The sequence below is a fragment of the Schistocerca nitens genome, chromosome 5 (assembly GCF_023898315.1).
Source record: "Schistocerca nitens isolate TAMUIC-IGC-003100 chromosome 5, iqSchNite1.1, whole genome shotgun sequence".
Taxonomy (NCBI): Eukaryota; Metazoa; Arthropoda; class Insecta; order Orthoptera; family Acrididae; genus Schistocerca; species Schistocerca nitens.
In genome coordinates, this window is record NC_064618.1 from 488,009,888 (window position 1) to 488,035,373 (window position 25,486).

General features: G+C 45.6%; 1 protein-coding gene and 1 non-coding gene across 2 annotated transcripts in view; one reads left to right on the plus strand and one right to left on the minus strand.

Annotated features, from left to right (window-relative positions):
- LOC126260547 (protein nervous wreck) overlaps positions 1 to 25,486 on the plus strand; it is a 778,787-nt gene that overhangs the window by 663,329 nt on the left and 89,972 nt on the right. Inside the window, exon 15 of the mRNA XM_049957881.1 lies at positions 16,940 to 17,166. Within this exon, the coding sequence (XP_049813838.1) occupies positions 16,940 to 17,166 (227 nt within the window). The remainder of the gene's footprint in view (positions 1 to 16,939; positions 17,167 to 25,486) is intronic.
- On the minus strand, positions 22,671 to 22,745 carry Trnas-cga (transfer RNA serine (anticodon CGA)). Its single transcript has one exon. It is a non-coding gene; the product is annotated as a tRNA-Ser (tRNA).

Below are 25,486 nucleotides of genomic sequence, written 5' to 3' on the forward strand. Positions count from 1 at the left end.
TAAGACTGCCAACGTGACTGGTGCAGTACGGTCACTTAGGCTATGGCTTGGTTGGTTCAAATGGTTCAAATAGCTCTGAGCACTATGGGACTTAACTTCTGAGGTCATCAGTCCCCTAGAACTTAGAACTACTTAAACCTAACTAACCTAACGACATCAAACACATCCATGCCCGAGGCAGGATTCGAACCTGCAACCGTAGTGGTCACGCGTTTCCAGACTGAAGCGCCTAGAACCGATCGGCCACTCCGGCTGGCGCCTTGCTTGGATAATAGCCCACACCTTAGCGGTTTGCCCATACCTGGTAACCTGTGCCTGTAGGCACTCGGCTACCCTTTGGCAGGCAGTCTGGAGCAGCTGGTGTCAATAAGATGTGAGAGGTTGGTAACTACGATTCTTCTTCTTGATTAGGACATTATCTACCGTGGTTCCTTCGTTCTTTGGTCCTTTCCAAGAGAAACAGGCTGTTTATCCGCCACTCTTTCTGATGAAGGACATTAAATAAGAGGGGTATAGTTAATGGGGGACGACATGGAGGCGTTGTGTGTAGCTCTTGATCGTTGAACTACGCACCAGTGAGAGGTATAAAATCCAGAACCTCATCACCACGTCTCAAGCAGGCTGTTCCGAAAGTGCCGCTTAGGATGAGTTTGACCTCTATGTGAACCTCAACTCGCTCACGGGCAGGTGCACTTAGTGTACGTTACCAACCAGGATGTTCTATTTCACGCCTTCAGCGCGCTCTTACGATACTAACACACTCTTTTTTGCAGAACTGGTCGGTTATTATTTGGTCATACCTGTTCCCCTGCATAGATAGGAATGGATTGTTTTTTATGTCCGCTTTCACATCTGCAGACTGGCCAACTCATCCCACAGTGTTGGCTTGCGTGTTATATAGAGTCTAGCAGCTAGTCAGGTCACTCAGACTAGCTGACACTTGTCACATACCGCAGCACGGATTATGACGTAGTCATTGCAATGATACCTCCAACTTATCCTCTTGTGAATTTTCTTTATAAGACACAACGTGAAGAAGAGGTGCCGAATGGTTACCAATAAAAGGAAGCTGTTCGATTTAAACGCCGTCCCAATCATACTGCCGTTCCACATTTTGTGTGTCATGAAACACTTAATCTTCAAAGTACGACACTGAGGATTTGGGCACAATCGCAATTAACTGAGCAACCAGTGTATTATCACCATTTCTCGATCTCTGTGAATTAACCGTACATCAGTAAATAAAAAAGAGTTCCAGTTAGTTGAACGACAAATAGTCTCGTCGGAGACAGACAAAGCACAGATCATCAGACGCTGGTAGACTGTTCTTTTCAACTTGCTTTTAGTTCGAGTGTTAACTTTGGAGTCAGCGACATACTTGCGGCGAGCGGCACATACGAAGAAGGGTGCATGCCTTCAGAAGATCTACTTTGAACAGCTGCTCTCTCGTGACGCTCAATCCCGTCTAGAAATTTACCCTGTAGCAGACTCAGTTTCACTTCGTGAAGATATCACCAAGGCGTCAGAAGGTATCATCATTAATGTGTCATCTCTAAAGGGTGATTTGATGCTTCGTTCCAGACGCTAGCTGTCCTTTCAATTGTGGCATATTTACTTAATTCTACATCATCCGCAAACTTCCTTATATAGGGTGAACATTAAGAAAACCGACAAACTGCAGGGAAGGATTCCTGCCTGCAAACGGACGAACGGAAATGTGTCCCGAAACGCAACGTTCCACGATACCTGGCGCTGACAAATGACAGTTCCTCTGACCAAGTGCCGTGTGTTCCTTGGCGCGTTGCAGGCTGCACGACTGACGCAGCATATTGTAAGCAGCAGAATGATCCGGTATTCATGTCGGGAACAAGCCGAGATGATGTTTGTGTACGGCTGTACCAAAACAGGTACCCTCACAGACACCAACCGCATCACGCAACATTTCGAGCCTTATTTAGGCGTTTGTATCATCATGGGTTCTTTCATAGAGATGAACGTGCAGAGAGACAGCGGACCGTGCGGACACCAAATTTGGAGAACCGGGTTCTTCGGGATATTGAGATGAACTTAGTACAAGCTCCAGGCAACTGGTGTAAGCCAAAGTACGATGATGTGTATCCTGCATGACAACTGCTACTATCCCTATCACATGCAACCCACTCTATCCCATGGAGGCCACTTTGAACATCTGTTGTGACGTAGATGCGTTGGAGCTCTGTTCTTTGTACTGGGACGATTTATTGTCGTTGCACACACACCGTCCATTTTCGGACCCATGTTCATGGGACCTTTTCTCCTCCATTTCCAGTCAGGAATCCGTCCCTGAAGTTTGTCTATTTTTTTTAATGTTCACCCTGTATAGTTGTAGAGTCTAGTGGCTAGACGTTCGGTCAGATTGGTCGACGATAGTCACACAGCTGAACGGATCATGACGCAATCGCAGCAATGACGCCTCCTACTTATCCTCCTATGAATTTAATTTTTACGGCCCGACATAAAGAAGAGGTGCCGAATTGGTGCCAATACAGGAAACCTTTTCGATTTAGGCACCGCTCAAATCGCACTACCATACCACTGCGATCATTTATCCACTTTGCATACTCAGCCTGTATGAACTTATCATTAAACAATCTTGTCGTCAGTTGAAAGTAAGAATTACAGTTTTTTGCGGGACGAATAGTTTTGTCGGAGACAGATGACACACAGATCGTCAGAGGCCGGAGGACTATTACCCCGAAATTGAAAATGATAGTACTTGTTATTAATTCGAGTATTAAGTTTGGAACCGCATGAGACGAATGGTGCACGCCGTCAAAGGGTTACTTCGACCACACGGCCTCTCGTGGCGCTTAAGTCCATCTATAAATTCATAGAAGTCTGTATTAGACACAATACCTCTTTGTAAAGATATCACAAGGTGTCTGAAGTAATTGTCATTTAAGCCATCTATAAGGCTTGATTTTATTCTTTATTTCAGTCGCAAGCTATCCTTTTAATTGTGACATATTTGCTTCATCCCACATTCTCTACAATCTGCCTTATATATTCTTTGTCCCATAGTCCTGCCCAAGTATCCCCTACCCACAGACCCGAATGAAAGAGTCTACCTCCGCAATATTGTATCCCGAAAAAAGTCACCGTGACAAACTGGTAGAGAACTTCATGTAATGGAGAAAAAGAATGTGGTGGTTTCCTGTTGTCTTCCACATTGCAGCACTACTGTCGTTTAGTTCGTCCCGACTAGGTCCGCAGATAAAATAACAGTTGTCCTTCCAATCTCACTAGCCAAGTGGAGTGGCCGCGTGGTTTGAGGCGTTATATCACGGACTGCGCGGCCCCTCCCGCCGGAGATTCGAGACCTCTTTCGGGCATAGGTGTGTGTGTGTTGTTCTTAGCATAAGTTAGTTTAAGTAGTGTGTAAGTCTATGGACCAATGACCTAAGCAGTTAGATCCCTTAGGAATTCACACACATTTGAACCAATCTCACTGATTTCCGCCAACTATGACACCGGGAGGACCTGCAGCTTTTCTCCAGGAAAAACCTACCTGTGTACCAACTCCGTCAGAAAGGACTACAGTTCCTGCTCTGCAAACCATACTGGTATACTGGTGATGACTTGGTCCCATGCAGCGTTGCAGACAATTGCATTCTCCGCCGTACCTCTGCAAGAAGCCCGTACGAAATACTAAACGCCAGGCCAATTGTACTTACGTTGTATGAGGACGTGTTATTCCTTCACCGTTCCTTCGATATAGCGGCTTATGGCAGGTAGTGACTGTTCTATCGACCGAGAGGTCAGTTTGGCAGAGAGGTCTGGAGAACAGTATCCCTTCGACAGAGACTGAACTCGTCTCGTCTAGAACAGGCGTCCAGCATTTCCTTCACTCAGTCACTTCTCCCGCTAAATGACCCAAATACAAGCCTCTTGCAAATTATAGGGCAACGAACGGGACAGGAGTTCTGAGAAATACACTGATGAGTTGAATTACTTGTACAGCCTGGAATGTGTATTCTGAAGATTCGGTAATCATATATATGAGGACAAATCGTGACTTCCATTGTGACAGAAATTTGAACACATTGTTCACTTATGAGGACGAAAGCACATCTGCAGTTCGTTATTTAATGAAAGGTTTTTCTATCATTGAATATTCAATGAACTGTGGATGAAGCCCGACCAACAGGCATTACATGCATTGATCAAAAATGATAGTGCATCAAGAATGGCTAGTTTCCAGCTGAAATCTAGATCTGCTAATAAAATTTCAAAAGGACGACTGATAGCTGAAATCTATTATTTACAAGTACAAAAATAAATCTTGCAAATAGGAATATATAAAAACGGTATAGTACAATTACTAACGAAATAAAACAACGTGTCTTTCCTTCTATCAGTGTGTTGCTGCGGAGTCAAATATTTCCGTACCACTTTCCTCTTTTCTTTCTTCTCCCGCCAATAATAACTTTCTCACACACATCTGCTTTAGTTCTTGCGGAACAGCACAGTGCAATAAAATGCCACCTGTAACAAACTTGAATTAAGATCTTGCAGGGCCAATGTTGAAAGGTAGTCAGTTCCACAGTAATCCACAAGGCCCTTCGTTCGACGCACGGTAAGCACTGTAAGTGGTTTACTATGATACCACGACCAATGCCAATCGCCGATATCAGAGACACTCAGCATCCTCGGCGGAATTGCCTATCCTCTTGGACATAATCATAGCTTGTGCACATAATCCACAATGCATGTTTCAACCCAGTTGCTGACAAACATGAACAGTCCGATTTCGTGCAAGACGCCTCGGTAACTGAGGTCGAGTGTCACAGTCTCACCGCCCTCCTCGTCTCGTTAGGTGCCTCGCGCGCCACATCGCGCGCGCCAACGAGACTCTTGCCAGCGAATAGCCGCGTCCTCTGTCGGCGTTGGACACGAACCCGATGGCCGCCGGAGGTGAAGTCGCGATCCGCAAACGGCGCCAGTGCCGACACGGCACAGTGCCTCGAGGGAAAAAAATACTCTGCAATAGTCTGGCCGGATAGTATGGCCATTGTCGGATCTTTGTCAGCAGCGACATTTCTTGCTCGAGTTTTAGGAAACGTTAGTGGGGAGGTATTACCGTTTTAGCTAATCTCCAACGAAATCTCCTGGGCCAGCTGCAGCGCCAGCGTATCTGTAACATACCGAGTCGTCATCTGAGAGGTAAATTTGACTGTAAAATTGGCCGCTCGTTGTGTCGAATCGTGTAGGTTATGTTTGCATCTCGCGTGCCCGTCTTGACTGCTTAAGCCAATTCAGTTGGCTTTGTAAGTACAGCTGGCAGCGCCTATCAGTTTTGCTGTAATACGGGTGTTCGCCGATGTAGCATTGTTTGTGTGACCATTTTAAGCCTTCACCAGGTGGCTAATTTTCTCTAAGGAAAAATGATTCTTGAAGGTTAGGCTGCAACCCCTGGTTATGATCGTAGTTCCCCAGATTCGGGATGAAGGGGTTATCCGAGTTTCTCGTGTTCCTTTACGGTCGTGTGGCGAGTTTTTTGAATACCTTAGAGAAAACATCGAGACGTAATTCATTACGTAAATCCACGGTGCATTGCTTCGTAACACCTTGTTCTGTATGACCTGCAGGCAGCGCAGACTTGTTGGAGCTGCATATCCCCAGATTGGGACTGCGTATGTCATCAGAGGTTTAATGTGTCATGTATATGGTTCTCGAAATCCTCCTATTCAATGTTCTTTGCCTGTTGAGCATAGAGTACAGCTCTTTCACACTCGCGTGTCTTAGTGGCGACGTGCGGTATATTCCCCCCCCCCCCCCCCCCCCTCCCTCACACCCGTGTAATCCGACCCATGCGGACACCGAGGTATCTGACTTTTCACGGAAACATATTGGCCGTGTGTGTACAGTTACTTGTCCACAGCGTTGGTGTTTGTGCAGTTGTTTCGGCATGCGTGTAAACAAAACTACCTCGCACTTGTCGACGTTTACCTTAATACGCCATTTCTCTACATCTACATCTACATGGATACTCTGAAAATCTCATTTAAGTGCCTGGCAGTGGGTTCATCGAGCCACCTTCACAATTCTCTGTGCGACTGCTACGGTCGCAGGTTCGAATCCTGCCTCGGGCATGGGTGCGTGTGATGTCCTTAGGCTAGTTAGGTTTAAGTAGTTCTAAGTTCTGGGGGACTAATGACCACAGCAGTTGAGTCCCATAGTGCTCAGAACCATTTGAACCACAATTCTCTATTATTCCAATGTCGTATAGCGCGCGGAAAGAATGAACACCTATATCTTTCCGTACGCGCTCTGATTTTCCTTATTTTATCGTGGTGATAGTTCCTCCCTGTATAGGTCGGTGTCAACAAAATATTTTCGCATTCTGAGGAGAAAGTTGGTGATTGGAATTTCGTGAGAAGATTCTCTCGCAACGAAAAACGCCTTTCTTTTAATGATGACCAACCCAAATTCTGTATCATTTCTGTGACACTCTCTCCCATATTTCGCGATAACACAAAACGTGCTGCCTTTCTTTGAACTTTTTCGATGTACTCCGTCAGTCGTACCTGCTAGGGATCCCACAACGCGCAGCAGTATTCTAAAAGAGGACGGACAAACGTTGTGTAGGCAGTCTCCTTAGTAGGTCTATTACATTTTCTAAGCGTCCTGCCAATAAAACGCAGTCTTTGGTTAGCCTTCTCCACAACATTTCTCAAACATACTCTCGACTGCTTGTGGTCTTGAGCAAATGTTTGGTGGTGACCTATCTTTGCCTAGGATGGCGGTGTCAACTGTGTAGACGGCAACCATCCTTCTATGTGTTGTTGCAATATCGTTAATGCAGAGATTAAACAAGGGGGGCCTCAGGATGGTGCCTCGGCGTACTCCTATCTCACTAATAGAAGTTTCGAGATATGAGTGTAGGAAATGTACGAGTCCGTCTTGCAAACTGCAAACCAGCGTCGCTGAGTTTGCAGATGCAGCTGTTGTGCCAGAGACGATCAAAGGTTTATCACTGTCCAAGGATACGGCCCTCATTGCTCTGCTGCTGTTGTAGTGGCCTGTTATATTCTACTACGCAAAGGAATTGTTGAGTTGTAGAGTGGTGATTCCTGAAGCAGAATTGCTCTGACTTCATCAGGTTCCAGCTCTCGACTAATAGACGGCTACGGAGTGGCACGTCAAGTGTTTATCTTTTTCTGTGTTTTCTTCGTACTATATTTATTGACTTTCGTACGAGTTTTTCTGTGTAAGAAATTTAATCTCGCGTTTCTGTAAGTGTAAATTCATTCATTCTGTTACGCAGTACATCACTGAACAGCCACCTACATAGCTCATTAACGTATCAGCGTCCACTGTTGATACATCAGGAGGGTAGCAAGTTCCTTTTCTAGGATTCTGTCTGCTTTTATAGTTTACAGACAGACAGTCATGCGAAATAATTTTGAACAAGTTTTCTGAAAACTCTCTTGAGCAGCTAGCTCGGCAGCCCACACGCCATGGAAACATCTTAGACCTTTCAGCTACAAATAGCTGGACGTTATCGAAAGTGTCTGTACAGAAACGGGGATAAGCGAACATGATGTCATTATAACAACTGTTATTAAGAAAGTTAATAAATCACTCAAGAAGGCTAGGAGACTGTTTCTACTAGATAGAGCAGATAAGCAGTTGTTAGCATTTCACTTAGACAGTGAACTGGCATCACTTAGTTCCAGTAAGATAGATGTAAAGAAATTCTGGGCAAAGTTTAAGCTGAAAATCCTAATCTGGAGAGTTATATGACTAGTAAGTGGATAAAGTATGGAAAAAATCCGCCATGACTTAATAACGAAATTCGGAAGATGCTGAGGAAGCAAAGGCTGTTGCATTCTCGATTCAAAAGAGAAAGCACAAATGACGACAGGCGATGATCAGTAGGGATTCGTGTGTCTGTGAAAATATCTATGCACGTACCATACAGCAACTAGCACCGTCACAGCTAAACAATAGATCAGGCAGAGGACCCGAGAAAATTCTGGTTCTATGTAAAATCACTAAGTAGGCCTGAGGCTTCCATTCAGCCCCTTGTTCACCAGTCTAGTGAGTCAGTTGAAGATAGCAAAAGGAAAGCCAAAGTTATCAATTTCACGTTCAAGAAATCGTTCACATAGGAGAATCGTACAAACATATCGGCATTTGACCATCGGACGGACTCCCGTATGGACGACAGATTAACAAGCATCCCTGAAGTAGAGAAACGACTGAATGATTTGCAAGCAAATAAATCACCAGGTCCGGATGGAATCCCAATTCGTCTTTATAAAGAGTACTCTACGGCATTTCCCCTTATCTAGCCTGCACTTATCGTGAATCTCTCGCCCAGAACGAAGTCCCAAGTGACTGAAAATGTGCGTAGGTGACGCCAGTATATAAGAAGGGTAAAAGAACGGACCCCCATAGTTATAAACCAATATCCCTATCTTCGGTTTGCTGCAGACTCCTTGAACGTGTTCTCAGTTCGAATATACTAAACTTTCTTGAGATTAAGAAGCTTACAATCAAGAATCAGCAAGGTTTTATAGAGAATCGCTCGTGTGAAACTCAGCTTGCCCTTTTCTCACATGATGTGCTGCGAACTGTGGAGGAAGGGCAACAAACAGATTCCATATTTCTAGATTTACGGGAAGTTTTTGACACGTTGCCTAATTACATGCTGTTAACGAAGGCACGAGCATATGGGACAAGTTCACAGATATGTAGATGTTTCGAAGACTTCTTAAATAACAGAATCCAGTACGTCATCGTCGACGGCGCGTGCTCATCAGAGACAAGGGCATTGCCAGGAGTGTCCCAGGGAAGAGTGGAAGGATAGCTGTTGTTCTCTGTGTACATAAATGATTTGGAGGACAGGGTGGGCAGCAATCTGCGGTTGTTTGATGATGATGCTATGGATTCGTTAAGGTGTCGAAGTTGAGTGACTATGGGAAAATACAAAACGACTTACACAAAATTTCTAGTTGGTGTGATGAATGGCAGCCAGCTCTGAATGTGAAAGAATGTAAGTCAATTCGGATGACTAGGAAGAATAAACCTGTAGTGTTCGGATACAGTATTACTAGCGTCTAGTTTGACACAGTTGTTTTAACTGGACGTAACGTTGCAAACCGATAAAAAATGGAACGAGCGTGTGACACCTGCCGGTGCCTGTGGCCGAGCGGCTGTAGGCACTTCAGTCTGGAGCCGCGCTGCCGCTACGGTCATAGGTTCGAATCCTGCGTCTGGCATGGATGTGTGTGATGTCCTTATGTTGGTTAGGTTTAAGTAGTTCTAAGTCTAGGGGACTGATGACCTGAGATGTTAAGTCCCATAGTGCTTAGAGCTATTTTTGTGTGGGAGCTAAGGTAGGGAAGGCGAATGGCCGACTTCGGTTTATTGGGAGAATTTTTGGAAAGAGTGGTTCGCCTGTAAAGGAGACCGCATATAAGACGCTGGTGCGACATGTTCTTGTGTACTGCTTGAGGCCGGACTGAAGGAAGGCATCAAAGCACTTCAAAAGCGGGCTGCTGTATTTGTTACCGATAGATTCGAACAACACTCAAATTCGAATCACTGGAAGGAAGGAGACGTTCTTTTCGAGAAACACTGTTGAGAAAATTTAGAGAACCGAAATCTGAAGCGGATTGCCAAACGATTCTACTGCCGCCAACACACATTGCGCTTAAGGACCACGAAGAAAAGATATGAGAATTTAGGGCTCGTTGGAGGCACATAGACGGACGATTTTCCGTCGCTCTATTTGCGAGTGTAACAGGAAAGGAAATGACTAGTAGAGGTACAGTGTACCCTACACCACGCACCGTACGGTTGCTTGCGGAGTATCTATGTAGATGTAGATGTAGATCCAACTGCTAGTGAGTCGTTTTAGATTCACCATCTCAACAAACTCACTAGGCGAGCTCAGCACGCTCACGGGTCAGTAATTTTGTGGGAAGGAGTGGGCTTCCCCTGGCTTACTGAGCATCTTCCAAAAGGCAGGGGAGCGTTGGTGTCGTAGGGCAGCATTCGTGATGTTAAGTATTTTGTGTCTTTATCCGTGGACTTCATGAGGAGACGGTTCTGAATGCCGTCGAGACAGGGAGGATTTCTAGCTGAGGAATACTTAATAGCCCACGTGTTTTCCATGTCTGCTAGCCTGGGCGAAATCACCTCCCGACACCATTTCCATATGTATCAGACAAGCATACGTATCTGAGTGACAGTATATTGTGAAGATATAGACACTGTATAAACACAGATATTGTGACCACAAATGATGCACCCATGTCTGAACGGGACAATATGACAATACACTATTTGTCTCACTGCAAGGGAATCACGAATTGTGCTAGCAAAAGGGCTGCGACATATGAAAGTTTCTGAGGCCCATCTTTATAAAGAATGGTTGCGGGACTTCAGCTGTTCAATATAAAATGTCAAATCAAAAACACCTTCACCCGTTCTATATTTCAAATTTTATTTTACTTATGTGGCCAATTTCGGCGTTTCACTACGCCATCACCAGGCCCCCTGACCGATGTTTTGTAAGAATCCAATCTCATGTGCAATAGGAATAGGGGCCAGCATTCAGTAACTAATATCTGTAGATTACTTTTACAAGAACACGATCCCTTCGTTCATCAAGCCGCGCGGGATTAACCGAGCGGTCTCGGACGCTACAGTCATGGACTGTGCAGCTGGTCCCGGTGGAGGTTCGAGTCCTCCCGCGGGCATGGATGTGTGTGTTTGTCCTTAGGATAATTTAGGTTAAGTAGTGTGTAAGCTTAGGGACTGATGACCTTCGCAGTTAGGTCCCATAAGATTTCACACACATTTTTTTGAACGTTCATCAATTGCAGACTGTTAGACTAACATGTACATGAGATTGTATTCTTCTGACACGTTGGTCTGGAGGCCTGAGGTGGGTTAATGAAATGCCAAAACTGATCGCATAAGTAAAAGAAATTTGGAATACTGACGTTCTTTATGGAAGTTTTGATCAGTCCTGGAAGCGTGCTCGGATAGGTGAAGTGATTAAGGCGATCACTCGCATTAAGCGAGAGATTCGGGTTCGAGTCCCGGACCGGCACAAATTTTCATATTTCACAAACAACTGACTTCAATGCATAATCGCAGAATGCAAACCTATTTCGTAACGTTTACTAGGACTGTAATCGTCCGTGACAGTGTCATTGTACTGAGAAGATTCACACACTATATAAACAGAGACACTATAACAATCAGTGATGAATATGAAAGGACACTTGGCGTCTCCAGGAAGCGCCGACGAACATTTCGTCTCAAATAAAAGCTATTACCTGTGACGTGATTTATCGCCCCTATACGTTTGAATTAAAATACAAGTTTACATCTCTATTATAAAGTAAAACTGCAGCACTTACAGGCACAGTGTTTTCGTCTGGGCTAGTTTTTCCACTAACCGATTCTACTGATCTTCGGAAAAGCTGCAGAAGAACCGGTAGTCGTTATACCTCCTTCTTCATTCTTCTGATAATCTTTGCCTCCAGTCCAGTGTGGGTGTGAAGGCTTTGTTCCGTGATTGATGCACATTCTTACCACAGCAATTATCACCTTTCTCCCTACTTTTCTGATGCAAGGAGTATTCGTAAGCTGAATAGACCACTGCGGCTTATTGAATGCTGCCATTCTATTATACATTCATCGCTAAGAAATTTTGTATGAAACGCGATGGCAGGAGAGTTGTTTGTATCTACTAGTGTTACAGCGCTAGGGATGCAGTCTGATGAAGACTGCTCCTTACTGCGGCCTCGACTTACATTTGGCGGAACCATGAGACAGGTGAGCCTTTTTCCCTTACTTTCGTTACTGTTTTCCACTGAGGTGACTGAAGTCAAAGGATATCTTCTAATATCATGTCGGACCTTATTTAGCACGACGTAGTGCGTGGGATGGAATCAACAAGTCGTTGGGAGTCCCCTGCAGAAATATTGAGCCGCGCTGCCTCTACAACCGTCCATAGCTGCGAAAGTGTTGCCGTGCAGGATTTTGTGCACAAACTGACCTCTCAAATTTATCCCATAAATTCTCTATGCGACTGATGTCGGGCGATCTGCGTAGCCATTTCATTCGCTCGAACTGTCCAGAATGTTCCTCAAATCAATCGTGAACAACTGTGGCCCGGTGACATGGCGCATCGTCATCGATAAAAACGCCGTCGTTGTTTGGGAACATGAAGTCCATGAATGGCTGTAAATGGTCTCCAAGTAGCCGAACATAACCGTTTCCAGCCCACATCATTATGGAGCCACCACCAGCTTGCACAGCCCTTATTGACAAATTTTGTCGCTTCGTGGAGCCTGCACCCCGTTCTAACCCTCCCATCAGCTCTTACTGACTAAAATCGGAACTCATCTGACAAGGAACGGTTTAGGGTCCAACCGATATGGTCACGAGCGCAGGAGACGCGCTGCAGACGGTGTGCTGTCAGCAGAGACATTCGTGTCGGTCTTCTGCTGCCATAGCCCATTAAGACCAAATTTCACCACACTGTCCTAACGGATACGTTAGTCTTACGACCCTCATTGATTTCTGCGGTTATTTCACGCAGTGGTGCTTGTCTGTTAGCAATGACAAGCCGCTGCTCTCGGTCGTTAAGTGAAGGTCGTCGACCACTGCGTTGTCCACGGTGAGACGTAATGCCTGTTAATATTCTCGGCACACTCCTGACAGTGTGGATCACGGAATATTGATTCCCCTAGCTATATTCGAAATGGAATGTCCTTTGCGTCTAGCTCCAGCTATCATTCCGTGCTCAGTCTGTTAAAACACGTCGTGAGGCCTTAATAATGTTGGAAACCTTTTCGTGTGAATCACCGGAGTACAAATGACAGTTCCACCCAATGCATTACTCTTTTATACGTTGTGGTTCAAATGGCTCTGAGCACTATGGAACTTAACGTCTGAGATCATCAGTCCCCTAGAAATTAGAACTAATTAAACGTAACTAACCTACGGACATCACACACACACATCCATGCCCGAGACAGGATACGAACCTGCGACGGTAGCGGTCGCGCGGTTCCAGACTGTAGCGCATAGAACCGCTCGGCCACCCCGGCCGGCTACACGTTGTGTATGCAATACTACCGCCATCTGTATGTGTGCATATCGCTGTCCCATTACTTTAGTCACCTCACTTCCCAGTGGCTATAACTAAACTTTCTCTATTTAATACGTTATAACGCGGACACTAGTAACCGTACGAGTACCAAACTTGGTAGCATTAATGGCAAAAGTATGGGCAGATTCGCCGTCCACTTACAACTATGCCCACCATCTTCCGCGGTCAGTTACCGTCTCACACACCTGACCAGTCGTAGTGCACTTGGCCGGCCGGTGTGGCCGTGCGGTTCAAGGGGCTTCAGTCTGGAACCGCGTGACCGCTACGGTCGCAGGTTCGAATCCTGCCTCGGGCATGGATGTGTGTGATGTCCTTAGGTTAGTTAGGTTTAAGTAGTTCTAAGTTCTAGGGGACTGATGACCATAGATGTTAAGTCCCATAGTGCTCAGATCCATTTGAACCATTTCGTAGTGCACTTGTTGACGTATCAACATGAGCTTGGACAAAAGGAGCAGGGAGTTATTGGTGAAGCTCTATTATCAAAACAACAGTAATGCTGCAGCTGCACTTGAGGATATCTGGACTGAAAAGATTACGGAAAGGTCCTTTTCCTCCACCTGCTGTGCGAAGCATGATGAAGAAGTTCAACCAGCTGGAGAACTGGGCGTCGCTCCGGGAAGAGGTTCAAATGGCTCTGAGCACTATGGGACTTAACATCTGAGGTCATCAGTCCCCTATAACTTAGAACTACTTAAACCTAACTAGCCTAAGGACATCACACACATCCATGCCCGAGGCAGGATTCTAACCTGCGACCGTAGCGGTCGCGCGGTTCCAGACTGAAGCGCCTAGAACCGGTCGGCCACACTGACCGGCCCGAGAAGAGGCCGACGACCTGTTGCACTACAGGCGTTTCACAGAAACGCTGTTGCTATGGCAGACAAAAGCTTCGCTCAGTTCCCGATCGTGAGGCAGTGCGCGTGCTGTGTCACGACAGTTGAACATCCCGTGGTTTACTGTACTGAAGGTGCTTCGAACTATTCTCAAATGTATCTGTACTAGATCCATATCGTACAGCGGCTTGCACCACAGGACGCACAACTACGTGTTGACTTCACTCTCGACTTTCTCGCAAGGATTGAAGGTGATGAGGGCTGGCCCTGCACCATCCTATGGACAGACGAAGCTAATTTTTCTCTGACATATAGAAATGCCGAGTGTGGGGATCTTCACCTCCAGTCACTCTGCATGAAGTTCCTCTGTAGGGTGAACGTGTCACCCTATGATGTGGCTTCACGGCTACGTTCATCATCGGCCCATTCACTTTTGAACAGGTTGGCACTCAAGGACCGAAACATCCAGTGTGACTGGCCAACGTTGCTGCGATGTGCTTCGACAGCGTATCATATTCGCCCTACAGGAGAGAGACGCATTCAGCTGAACAGTTTTCATGTAAGACGTTGCTCACGTCACATCGCTCGTAAAGATCACCTGCTTCTCCGAAACACATTTGGGAACAATCAAATTATCAGCCGATCGTTTCGAAATTCTAGTCCAGCACGACCACCTTATCTCACTCCCTGTGATTCCCGGTTGTGGGGCTACCTGAAGGACACAATTGCTGATCCGAAGGGGAGCATATCAGGTAGCCAGCATGCATACGGACATGCTTCGATCCGCTGTGCAGGATGCAATCCCGCGCTTTCATACACTTCTGGACACTGATGGATGCCATATTCTACATATAAATCTACATTTATACCCCGCAAGCCACCCAACGGTGTGTGGCGGAGGGCACTTTACGTGCCACTGTCATTACCTCCCTTTCCTGTTCCAGTCGCGTATGGTTCGCGAGAAGAACGACTGCCGGAAAGCTTCCGTGCGAGCTCGAATCTCTCTAATTTTAAATTCGTGATCTCCTCGGGAGGTATAAGTAGCGGGAAACAATATATTCGATACCGCATCCAGAAACCTGGACAGCAAGCTACACCACGATACAGAGCTCCTCTCTTGTAGAGTCTGCCACTTGAGTTTGCTAAACATCTCCGTAACGCTATCACGCTTACCAAATAACCCTGTGACGAAACGCACCGCTCCTCTTTGGATCTTCTCTACCTCCTCTGTCAACCCGATCTGGTACGGATCCCACACTGACGAGCAATACTCAAGTATAGGTCGAACGAGTGTTTAGTAAGCCACCTCCTTTGTTAATGGACTACATTTTCTAAGGACTCTCCCAATGAATCTCAGCCTGGCACCCGCCTTATCAACAATTAATTTTATATGATCAATCCACTTCAAATCGTTCCGTACGCATACTCCCAGATATTTTACAGAAGTAACTGCTACCAGTGTTTGTTCCGCTATCATATAATCATACAATAAAGGATACTTCTTTCTATGTATTCGCAAGGAATTTAATTTGTCTATGTTAAGGGTCGGTTGCCACTCCCTGCACCAAGTGCGTATCCGCTGCAGATCTTTCTGCATTTCGCTGCAATTTTCTAATGCTGCAACTTCTCTGTATACTACAGCATCATCCGCGAAAAGCCGCATGGAACTTCCGACACTATCTACTAGGTCATTTATATATATTGTGAAAAGCAATGGTCCCATAACACTCCCCTGTGGCACGACAGAGGTTACTTTAACGTCTGTAGACGTCTCTCCATTGAGAACAACGTGCTGTGTTCTTTTTGCTAAAAACTCTTCAATCCAGTCACACAGCTGGTCTGATATACCGTTGGCTCTTACTTGGTTTATCAGGCGACAGTGCGGAACTGTATCGAACGCCTTCCGGAAGTCAAGAAAAATGGCATCTACCTGGGAGCCTGTATCTAATATTTTCGGGGTCTCATGAACAAATAAAGCGAGTTGGGAGTCACACGATCGCTGTTTCCTACAGAGCAGATTCTGGGTTTCCAGAAATATGATACGCGAGCAAAAAACATGTTCTAAAATTCTACAACAGATCGACGTCAGAGATATAGGCCTACAGTTTTGCGCATCTGCTCGACGACCCTTCTTGAAAACTGGGACTACCTGTGCTCTTTTGCAATCATTTGGAACCTTCCGTTCCTCTAGAGATTTGCGGTACACGGCTGTTAGAAGGGGGGCAAGTTCTTTCGCGTACTCTGTGTGGAATCGAATTGGTATCCCGTCAGGTCCAGTGGACTTCCCTCTGTTGAGTGATTCCAGTTGCTTTTCTATTCCTTTCCCACAACAGTTATGCTACATTATTTTGTTTCTAAATTAAACTCAGAAGAGTTGAGTGATTCCAGTTGCTTTTCTATTCCTTGGACACTTATTTCAATGCAAGCCATTTCTTCGTTCGTGCGAGGATTTAGAGAAGGAGCTGCAGTGCGGTCTTCCTCCGTGAAACAGCTTTGGCAAAAGGTGTTTAGTATTTCAGCTTTACGCGTGTCATCCTCTGTTTCAATGCCATCGTTGTCCCAGAGTGTCTGGATACTGAGCCCCTTTTGTAGCAATAATGGTACCGGTATGTAATGGTATGATGTATCTTAGGAGCACGTTAAGGTATGATGCATCGTAGCAGCACGTTAAAAGTGTTTCAAATGAACTGATTCTGCATTATTTCTCTTCCCAATGTCCTTGATATTAACGCTACCAAGTTTAGTCATCGTACGGTAATTAGTTTCCGTGTTATGGCGTGTTAAACAGGGAAAGTTCCCCAGTTGCTGCCGCCAATGGCTTGCACTGCTGTAGAGCTGCACTGCACGTACTCGCTTCTGGCCACGCGCCTGCGCTCTCGCGTGCCCTGTTGGGTGCCGGTAGACTTTAGAGGCCTCGCTTTGACAGCCATGGTGGAGGCGGAGCGGCAGCGGCTGGAGCAGCTGACGGCGGGTTGGGACGACCCCACCAACGTGGACTGGGGGCCGCCCGACGACAGCGAGCCGCCCCCGTCCGCGGGGGCGGACTCTACCGGCACGGAGCACGACGCGGAGGCCGTGGGCGCACAGGACGCCGAGCCACGCATCTTCCCACCGGGGCAGACCTTCAAGTGCATCGCACTCTACAACTACACGGTACGTATTTCTTGTGTGTTACATTCACATATACGACAATCAGATTTGAGACAGTTTAATATCTACAACTCCATCAGGGACCCAGATAAATGGACAGAATTAAATAATATAGCAGACAATTACAAGCAGAGTTCAATAGAGGTAGATCATGGAGAGACAGACAGAGAGGACGGAGATCTTCAACTAATGATAGCAGTACTGAGGAACTCGATGGTCATATTACTGATAATGATACAGACACAGAGTTGGATAATTTAGCTGATTCACACCTGTAACATTTTGTTGTAGAACTTTGTATAAAGTTACGTAAAAAACTCTAATTAAATGTGGCAATGTGTAGTAGTATTTAAAGCTAAATATGAATGACATTAGAGTATGTTTCGATATAGAATAGGGTAGAAAATTGCTGGTGAGAGGGCCATTGCTCGATGATGTCATTCCGAACCCTGCCCGTCACACCAGCATCACAACAAACACATACACAAAAAAGAAGATGTATTAATCACTAGATGTTGGATATGGACACACAATTTGAGAACTAGTATTTAGTATGAGGCCAAGAGTGGTAAGGCTCGAGGAATGTTCCGAGGTTTTCTTCTCATGGCCTTGTTGATGTAGGGATACTTAGTAAATATCACTTTGTTTTTTGTATTTTTGAGTTGGTATACTTCAAATTATGATAATTAAAATTATTTTGTATTATTAATATTTAAAATTATAAGTATGTTTGTTTGTATTTTCTTTTTCTTTGCTAATTATTAAATGCTGCTCAGTTGTTGACTAAAACTGCCTGACACTGTACTTGGTCCGCCCCCACGGGGCGGGACACGGGCAACGGGACATCAGTAACTCAAGTTCGTATATGTATTAGATCAGTATGTGGAGCTCTGATGGGTCTATGTTCATTACTATGTGGATTTTCCCTTGTTCTTGATCTTGAGTTACTGATGTGACGGCTAAGAGACCAACTGCAGTATTACAGCCCGCTTTTTTATACAGGCAGCGGACTTATTTGGCAAGCAGCAAATGAAAAAAAAGAAAAAAAAAGTGGTACGTACGGGTCTCCCAAATGCAGACGAGTAACATATCGCAGGACATTCGGCAACGCAAAGCAATGGTAACGCCTTGAGGGAGAGACTAACGTTTATTACACTGTAGGAAATACTGCAAGCACCCACAAGTCTTTTTTTTAATTGTTATTTTGTACTGTTATTAGTTTTAGGCCTGCGCCCATCATCAAACAGTAGCGTAGACTTCTTTGCAAGTTTTACATTTGTGTCCTAAAGTATAACGCAGGTTTTTGTGGTTACATAATTTTGCATTTATACACTGAAGAGCCAAAGAAACAGGCATACGTACCTAATATGGTGTACGGCCCCAGCGGGCACGCAGAGGCGCCGTAGGAGGACGTGGCATGGGCTCGACTAATGTCCGAAGTAGTGCTGCAGGGAACTAACACCATGAATCCTGCAGGAGTGTCCATAAATCCGTATAAGAGTACGAGGGGGTGCGATCTCTTCTGAACAGCACGTTGCAAGGCATTCCAAATATGATCAATTATGTTCATGTCTGGGGAGTTTGGTGGCCAGCGGATGCGTTTAAACTCAGAAGAGTGTTCCTGGAGTCACTCTGTAGCAATTCTGGATGTGTGGGGTGTCGCACTATCCTGCTGGAACTGCACAATGCCGGAATGCACTATGGACGTGAATGGATGGAGGTGATCAGACAGTAAGCTTACGTACGTGTCACGTGTCAGGGGTCCTATATCACTCCATCTGCACATGCCCCACAACATTACAGAGCCTTCAAAAGCTTGAACAGTCCCCAGCAGACATACACGGTCCATTGGCTCAAATGGCTCAGAGCACTATGGGACTTAACTGCTGAGGTCATCAGTCCCCTAGAACTACTTAAACCTGACTAACCAAAAAAATCACAGAAATCCATGCCCGAAGCAGGATTCGAACCTGCGACCGTAGCGGTAGCGTGGTTCCAGACTGTAGCGCCTAGAACCGCTCGGCCACTCCGACCGGTACAGGGTCCTTTGGGTCATGATGTTGTCTCTGTACCCGTACACGACCATCCGCTCGATACAATTTGAAACGAGACTCGTCCGACCATGTAACATGTTTCCAGTCATCAACAGTCGAATGTCAGTGTTGACGGGCCAAGGCGAGGCGTAAAGCTTTGAGTCGCGTAGTCATCAAGGGTACACGAGTGGTCCTTCGGTTCCGAAAACCCATATTGATGATGTTTCGTTGAATGGTTCGCACGCTGACGCTTGTTGATGACGCATCATTGAAATACGCAGCAATTTCCACTAAGGGTTGCACTTCCGTCACGCTGAACGATTCTCTTCAGTCGTCGTTGTTCCCGTTCTTGCAGGATCTTTCCCCGGCTGCAGTGATGTTGGGGATTTGATATTATACCGAATTCCTGATATTAACGTACACTCGTGAAGTCGTAGGGGAAAATACCCATTTCATCGCTACCTCGGAGATGCTGTGTCCCATCGCCCGTGCGCCGACTACATAACACCACATTCAAACTTACTTAAATCTTGATAAGCTGCCATTGTAGCAGCAGCAACCGATCTGACAACTGCACCGGACTCTTGTTGTCTTATATACGCAGCGCTATACTGCCTGTTTATATATCTCTGTATGTGATTAAGCATGCCTATACTAGTTTCTTTGGCGCTTCTGTACATACGCTCTATAAATGCATACTTCATGAAAAAGATCCCATTTACATATTATAAGGCAGAGATTTGCTCTTCCGTTGCGATCCGTGCTGATCAATGAACTGAACTAAATACAAGATGACATACACATCGGCTTCTGATATGATGTGCCAAAAGAACGTGATATATGTACAGATGTGTCACACTTCTTAATTGCGAAGGTACTTCTGTATTACAGGTAATTTTATACGGTTATACATTTAATTATTTATGTAAGAAAATGAAACACCTACAGCCGTCCTTATGATGCCATTTTATTGTCTTGTTGTCTCTCCAACCGTCAACTATCAAGTTAGTTGATAGTTGATGGTTGGAGAGACATCATCACGATTACGAGCAGTCTGCGAAAACCATTACAGATCTTGGTCACTGATTCATCGTGCATGCGGATGGTGTTAACCCTATCGACATCAGCTAAGGTGAATTGAACCACTGAAGCACTGAAACTCGTAGCCATACAATAAATGACATCATAAAGACGGCTGTAAGTGTTTCAATTTATTACTGATGCATCGTGTATACGGATGGTTTTAACCCTCTCGGCATCAGCTAAGCTCTGAAGATGGTGCACTGAAGCACTGAAACTGGTAGCCATTGAATAAGTGACATCATAAGGACGGTTGTAAGTGTTTCAGTTTCTTTCGTAAGTGAACGGCCAAAGTCCCTCAGATCTCCAGTCACAAGGATGGACATGTAGGTTTGAAAAATTCTGGTAATGGCCAAAGAAGAATTTTTTCTCGAAAAATTAATTATTATTTCTTTCATTTCAAATTATAGGAGTTGTATGAAATTTTGGAAGTACATTTGGTTTTTTAATTCAACTGATCATTCAGGATGCAGTCAGGTTTACTGTGAATGTGGTTGTATATTTCTAGTTCCTCGAACAAATTCATATGAACTCCTGTTACGGCAAAGAGTAATATCTGTAAGTTTTATTCGCTGCTTAACTCTGTGTTTCCATATTGGGACAAGTGAGCAGCGCAGTTTGGCTTATTTAGGTTGCTGAGCCGGACAGCATCCCTGTGTTCGCAGTATCGTATGTTGAAAGCCCTACCAGTTTGGACAATGCAAAATTTGGAACACACAGTACAATTTAGTTTACAAAGGCTATACTGTGCTCTACTTCATTTTATAAATTTAAGTTGTGTATAATTTTGTCTTTCATTTTATTGTTTGTAGAAAAACTAATATTGATGTTTTTGGCACGTAGTAAGTTTGCAATCTGATGTGACACTATACTAATCAGTGGTATGCAGACATGTTTCACAGAGTTTGAGCAACTAGTGGTGCTAAAGTGGTTTGATTTGGACTTACAGCTATCTTTATTACTGTATTTATTGTTAATTCTGTTGTAAAATTCAGTGATGGTGTAAGAGCTATACCCATTACTGTGGGCTATTGATCGTTTTTAGTTCTTGTAGTTTATCTTCAGCATCCAAAGAGAGTTTTTCCATTCTCTTGATTGCTGCCTTATAACATGCCATTTTGTGTTACTCTGGGTAACATGACGAGCTGTTGACTGTGTCAGCCATTGTACTGAGTTTTCTGATCTTTTATATTTATGTTTATCGCTATATTTAGTAATATTTAGATCCAAGAAATTTATGCCATTATCAGATTCGTGCTCAACAAACCATTTTATGTTTTGGTGTAGTTTGTTAAGCTCTGTTGCAAATTGATCATTTTCTTCTACTGTTCCTTCAACTACCGTAAGGGTGTCATTCACGTAGTGTTTGTAAAATATGATTTTTTGTTGTTGTCGTGTTACCTCTGAAAAGTGTTGTTTGTAAGTGATATATGTAAATGTTGGTTAGCAAACTAGATAGGCAGCTCTCCATTACAAGGTCATCTTCCTGTTCATAAAATTTGCTCTTAAGGCTGATTACCGAAAGCACATAGCTTTTGTTTACACACAAATTATCTTCAAATGTAAAGGTATTGGTGTGAATCTCATTAAATTTTTAATGGGCTCTTTTGAGAGTTCACTGTCGGGCGTATAGGACAATGTTGCGTGTGAACCTTTGGCTGCGATCGAAGTAGTGGGGCTGAAGGGTTCATTATTGTGCATTCTGAGGTATCGGTTCTTATCCAGTCGCCCGCACTTTCAAATACGCGTGCCGCCATTTTCGCCGCCGTGTTTCCTACAGCCGCCACTGTGGCACGAGGGCGCTGTCACGAACGATTACGCTGCTGCCAATGAGATGCAATCATCCCTTCTGCGGAGCCCCAGTGGCGTGTGTAATTAAGTTCGAACATTCAAGCACTGACCCTATTTTGTGTATGTTGTGTACATAGTTCCGCGTAGTCAGCGCGTACACAACTTTCCCACTAGAGCACGCCCCGCTAAGCACAACAGCGCAGGCGCAGCGCTCGTCCGTCTGCGCACTACGAGATGGCGCTGCCTTAGAGATGGACCAAATTCTGCTTCCGCCGATCCGCGTATTAATATGTAACGCAGCAAATGAGATTGCTGCTAACGTAGAACCTTTTCTCCTCGCGGATCACACTCGCGCAGTGATACCTGAATGCGTGAGGTATTATAACGAGTGTACAGACCTCCGATTAGTCAATCTGCCTTAGTCTGCATTTGTCTGCACCAGTCTGTACCAGTCTATAGTCAAGTTTCAGTCTGCACCTAATAAGATTACCATATTCCTGTACATAGCCATGAAGATAAATGAATAGACACTTTCCAGAATGAGATTTTCACTCTGCAGCGGAATGTGCGCTGATATGAAACTTCCTGGCAGATTAAAACTATCTGCCCGACCGAGACTCGAACTCGGGACCTTTGCCTTTCGCGGGCAAGTGCTCTACCAACTGAGCTACCGAAGCACGACTCACGCCCGGTACTCACAGCTTTACTTCTGTCAGTATCTCGTCTCCTACCTTCCAAACTTTACAGAAGCTCTTCTGCGAACCTTGCAGAACTAGCACTCCTGAAAGAAAGGATATAGCGGAGACATGGCTTAGCCAGGAAGTTTCATATCAGCGCACACTCCGCTGCAGAGTGAAAATCTCATTCTGGAAACATCTCCAAGGCTGTGGCTAAGCCATGTCTCCGCTATATCCTTTCTTTCAGGAGTGCTAGTTCTGCAAGGTTCGCAGAAGAGCTTCTGTAAAGTTTGGAAGGTAGGAGACGAGATACTGGCAGAAGTAAAGCTGTGAGTACCGGGTGTGAGTCGTGCTTCGGTAGCTCAGTTGGTAGAGCATTTGCCCGCGAAAGGCAAAGGTCCCGAGTTCGAGTCTCGGTCGGGCACACAGTTTTAATCTGCCAGGAAGTTTCAATAGACACTTTGTCAAGTATCAGAGATATGTGAGAATAAGATTAATGCACCAAGACCAAAGGAACTTCAGGTTGTCAATTGTAAACAGCATCAAGAATGGTTCAAATGGCTCTGAGCACTATGGGACTTAACATCTATGGTCATCAGTCCCCTAGAACTTAGAACTACTTAAACCTAACTAACCTAAGGACGTCACACAACACCCAGCCATCACGAGGCAGAGAAAATCCCTGACCCCGCCGGGAATCGAACCCAGCATCAAGAATCAAGTTACGTAATGTCTACAGTTTTTATTATTTTAATAAATGTGTGTGAAAGTTAATCAAGTTCTGTTTGAAGTTGGTCGCCGTCAATCTGCTACTCTAAGCGTGCAAGTGGCATTTCTATCGTCTGACCTAACAGCAGAAGATAAACACGCCATGATAAGTCCACGAGACATATTGCTGACACTCACCTACTTCGTTAGGGCAACAAGTCAAATAATCTGATGGTGTGTGTACCGAAGGTCTTACAGTACGCACAACACAGTGTATTTTCAAGTTGAATAACATTTACAGACTTTCATAGTAGTCAATGCTCAACATCTTCTCAATGGGAATTGTATTGAAGAATGACAGATTTATAACTGTTTTGCCTCTGTATATGTTACTACATCCAGATCTACTGTTAGCAGCTGACGCTGGAATAGAATTATATATTATTTGTACTACTTGATGTTAGATGTAGAATAAATTAATATCTGAATTCTCTGTTCATGAACGGCATCTGTTTCTCGTTCCTGCATCCACTAAAGAGGCACACAGCGTGCTAAGGAAGACGTAACACACTTAGATTTTTCAGCTCAGTGCAATTTTAGGCACGTTTTTTTCGCAACAAGTCAACAGCCGATGCCATCTTGTATTTACACTCCTGGAAATGGAAAAAAGAACACATTGACACCGGTGTGTCAGACCCACCATACTTGCTCCGGACACTGCGAGAGGGCTGTACAAGCAATGATCACACGCACGGCACAGCGGACACACCAGGAACCGCGGTGTTGGCCGTCGAATGGCGCTAGCTGCGCAGCATTTGTGCACCGCCGCCGTCAGTGGCAGCCAGTTTGCCGTGGCATACGGAGCTCCATCGCAGTCTTTAACACTGGTAGCATGCCGCGACAGCGTGGACGTGGACCGTATGTGCAGTTGACGGACTTTGAGCGAGGGCGTATAGTGGGCATGCGGGAGGCCGGGTGGACGTACCGCCGAATTGCTCAACACGTGGGGCGTGAGGTCTCCACAGCACATCGATGTTGTCGCCAGTGGTCGGCGGAAGGTGCACGTGCCCGTCGACCTGGGACCGGACCGCAGCGACGCACGGATGCACGCCAAGACCGTAGGATCCTACGCAGTGCCGTAGGGGACCGCACCGCCACTTCCCAGCAAATTAGGGACACTGTTGCTCCTGGGGTATCGGCGAGGACCATTCGCAACCGTCTCCATGAAGCTGGGCTACGGTCCCGCACACCGTTAGGCCGTCTTCCGCTCACGCCCCAACATCGTGCAGCCCGCCTCCAGTGGTGTCGCGACAGGCGTGAATGGAGGGACGAATGGAGACGTGTCGTCTTCAGCGATGAGAGTCGCTTCTGCCTTGGTGCCAATGATGGTCGTATGCGTGTTTGGCGCCGTGCAGGTGAGCGCCACAATCAGTACTGCATACGACCGAGGCACACAGGGCCAACACCCGGCATCATGGTGTGGGGAGCGATCTCCTACACTGGCCGTACACCACTGGTGATCGTCGAGGGGACACTGAATAGTGCACGGTACATCCAAACCGTCATCGAACCCATCGTTCTACCATTCCTAGACCGGCAAGGGAACTTGCTGTACCAACAGGACAATGCACGTCCGCATGTATCCCGTGCCACCCAACGTGCTCTAGAAGGTGTAAGTCAACTACCCTGGCCAGCAAGATCTCCGGATCTGTCCCCCATTGAGCATGTTTGGGACTGGATGAAGCGTCGTCTCACGCGGTCTGCACGTCCAGCACGAACGCTGGTCCAACTGAGGCGCCAGGTGGAAATGGCATGGCAAGCCGTTCCACAGGACTACATCCAGCATCTCTACGATCGTCTCCATGGGAGAATAGCAGCCTGCATTGCTGCGAAAGGTGTACACTGTACTAGTGCCGACATTGTGCATGCTCTGTTGCCTGTGTCTATGTGCCTGTGGTTCTGTCAGTGTGATCATGTGATGTATCTGACCCCAGGAATGTGTCAATAAAGTTTCCCCTTCCTGGGACAATGAAT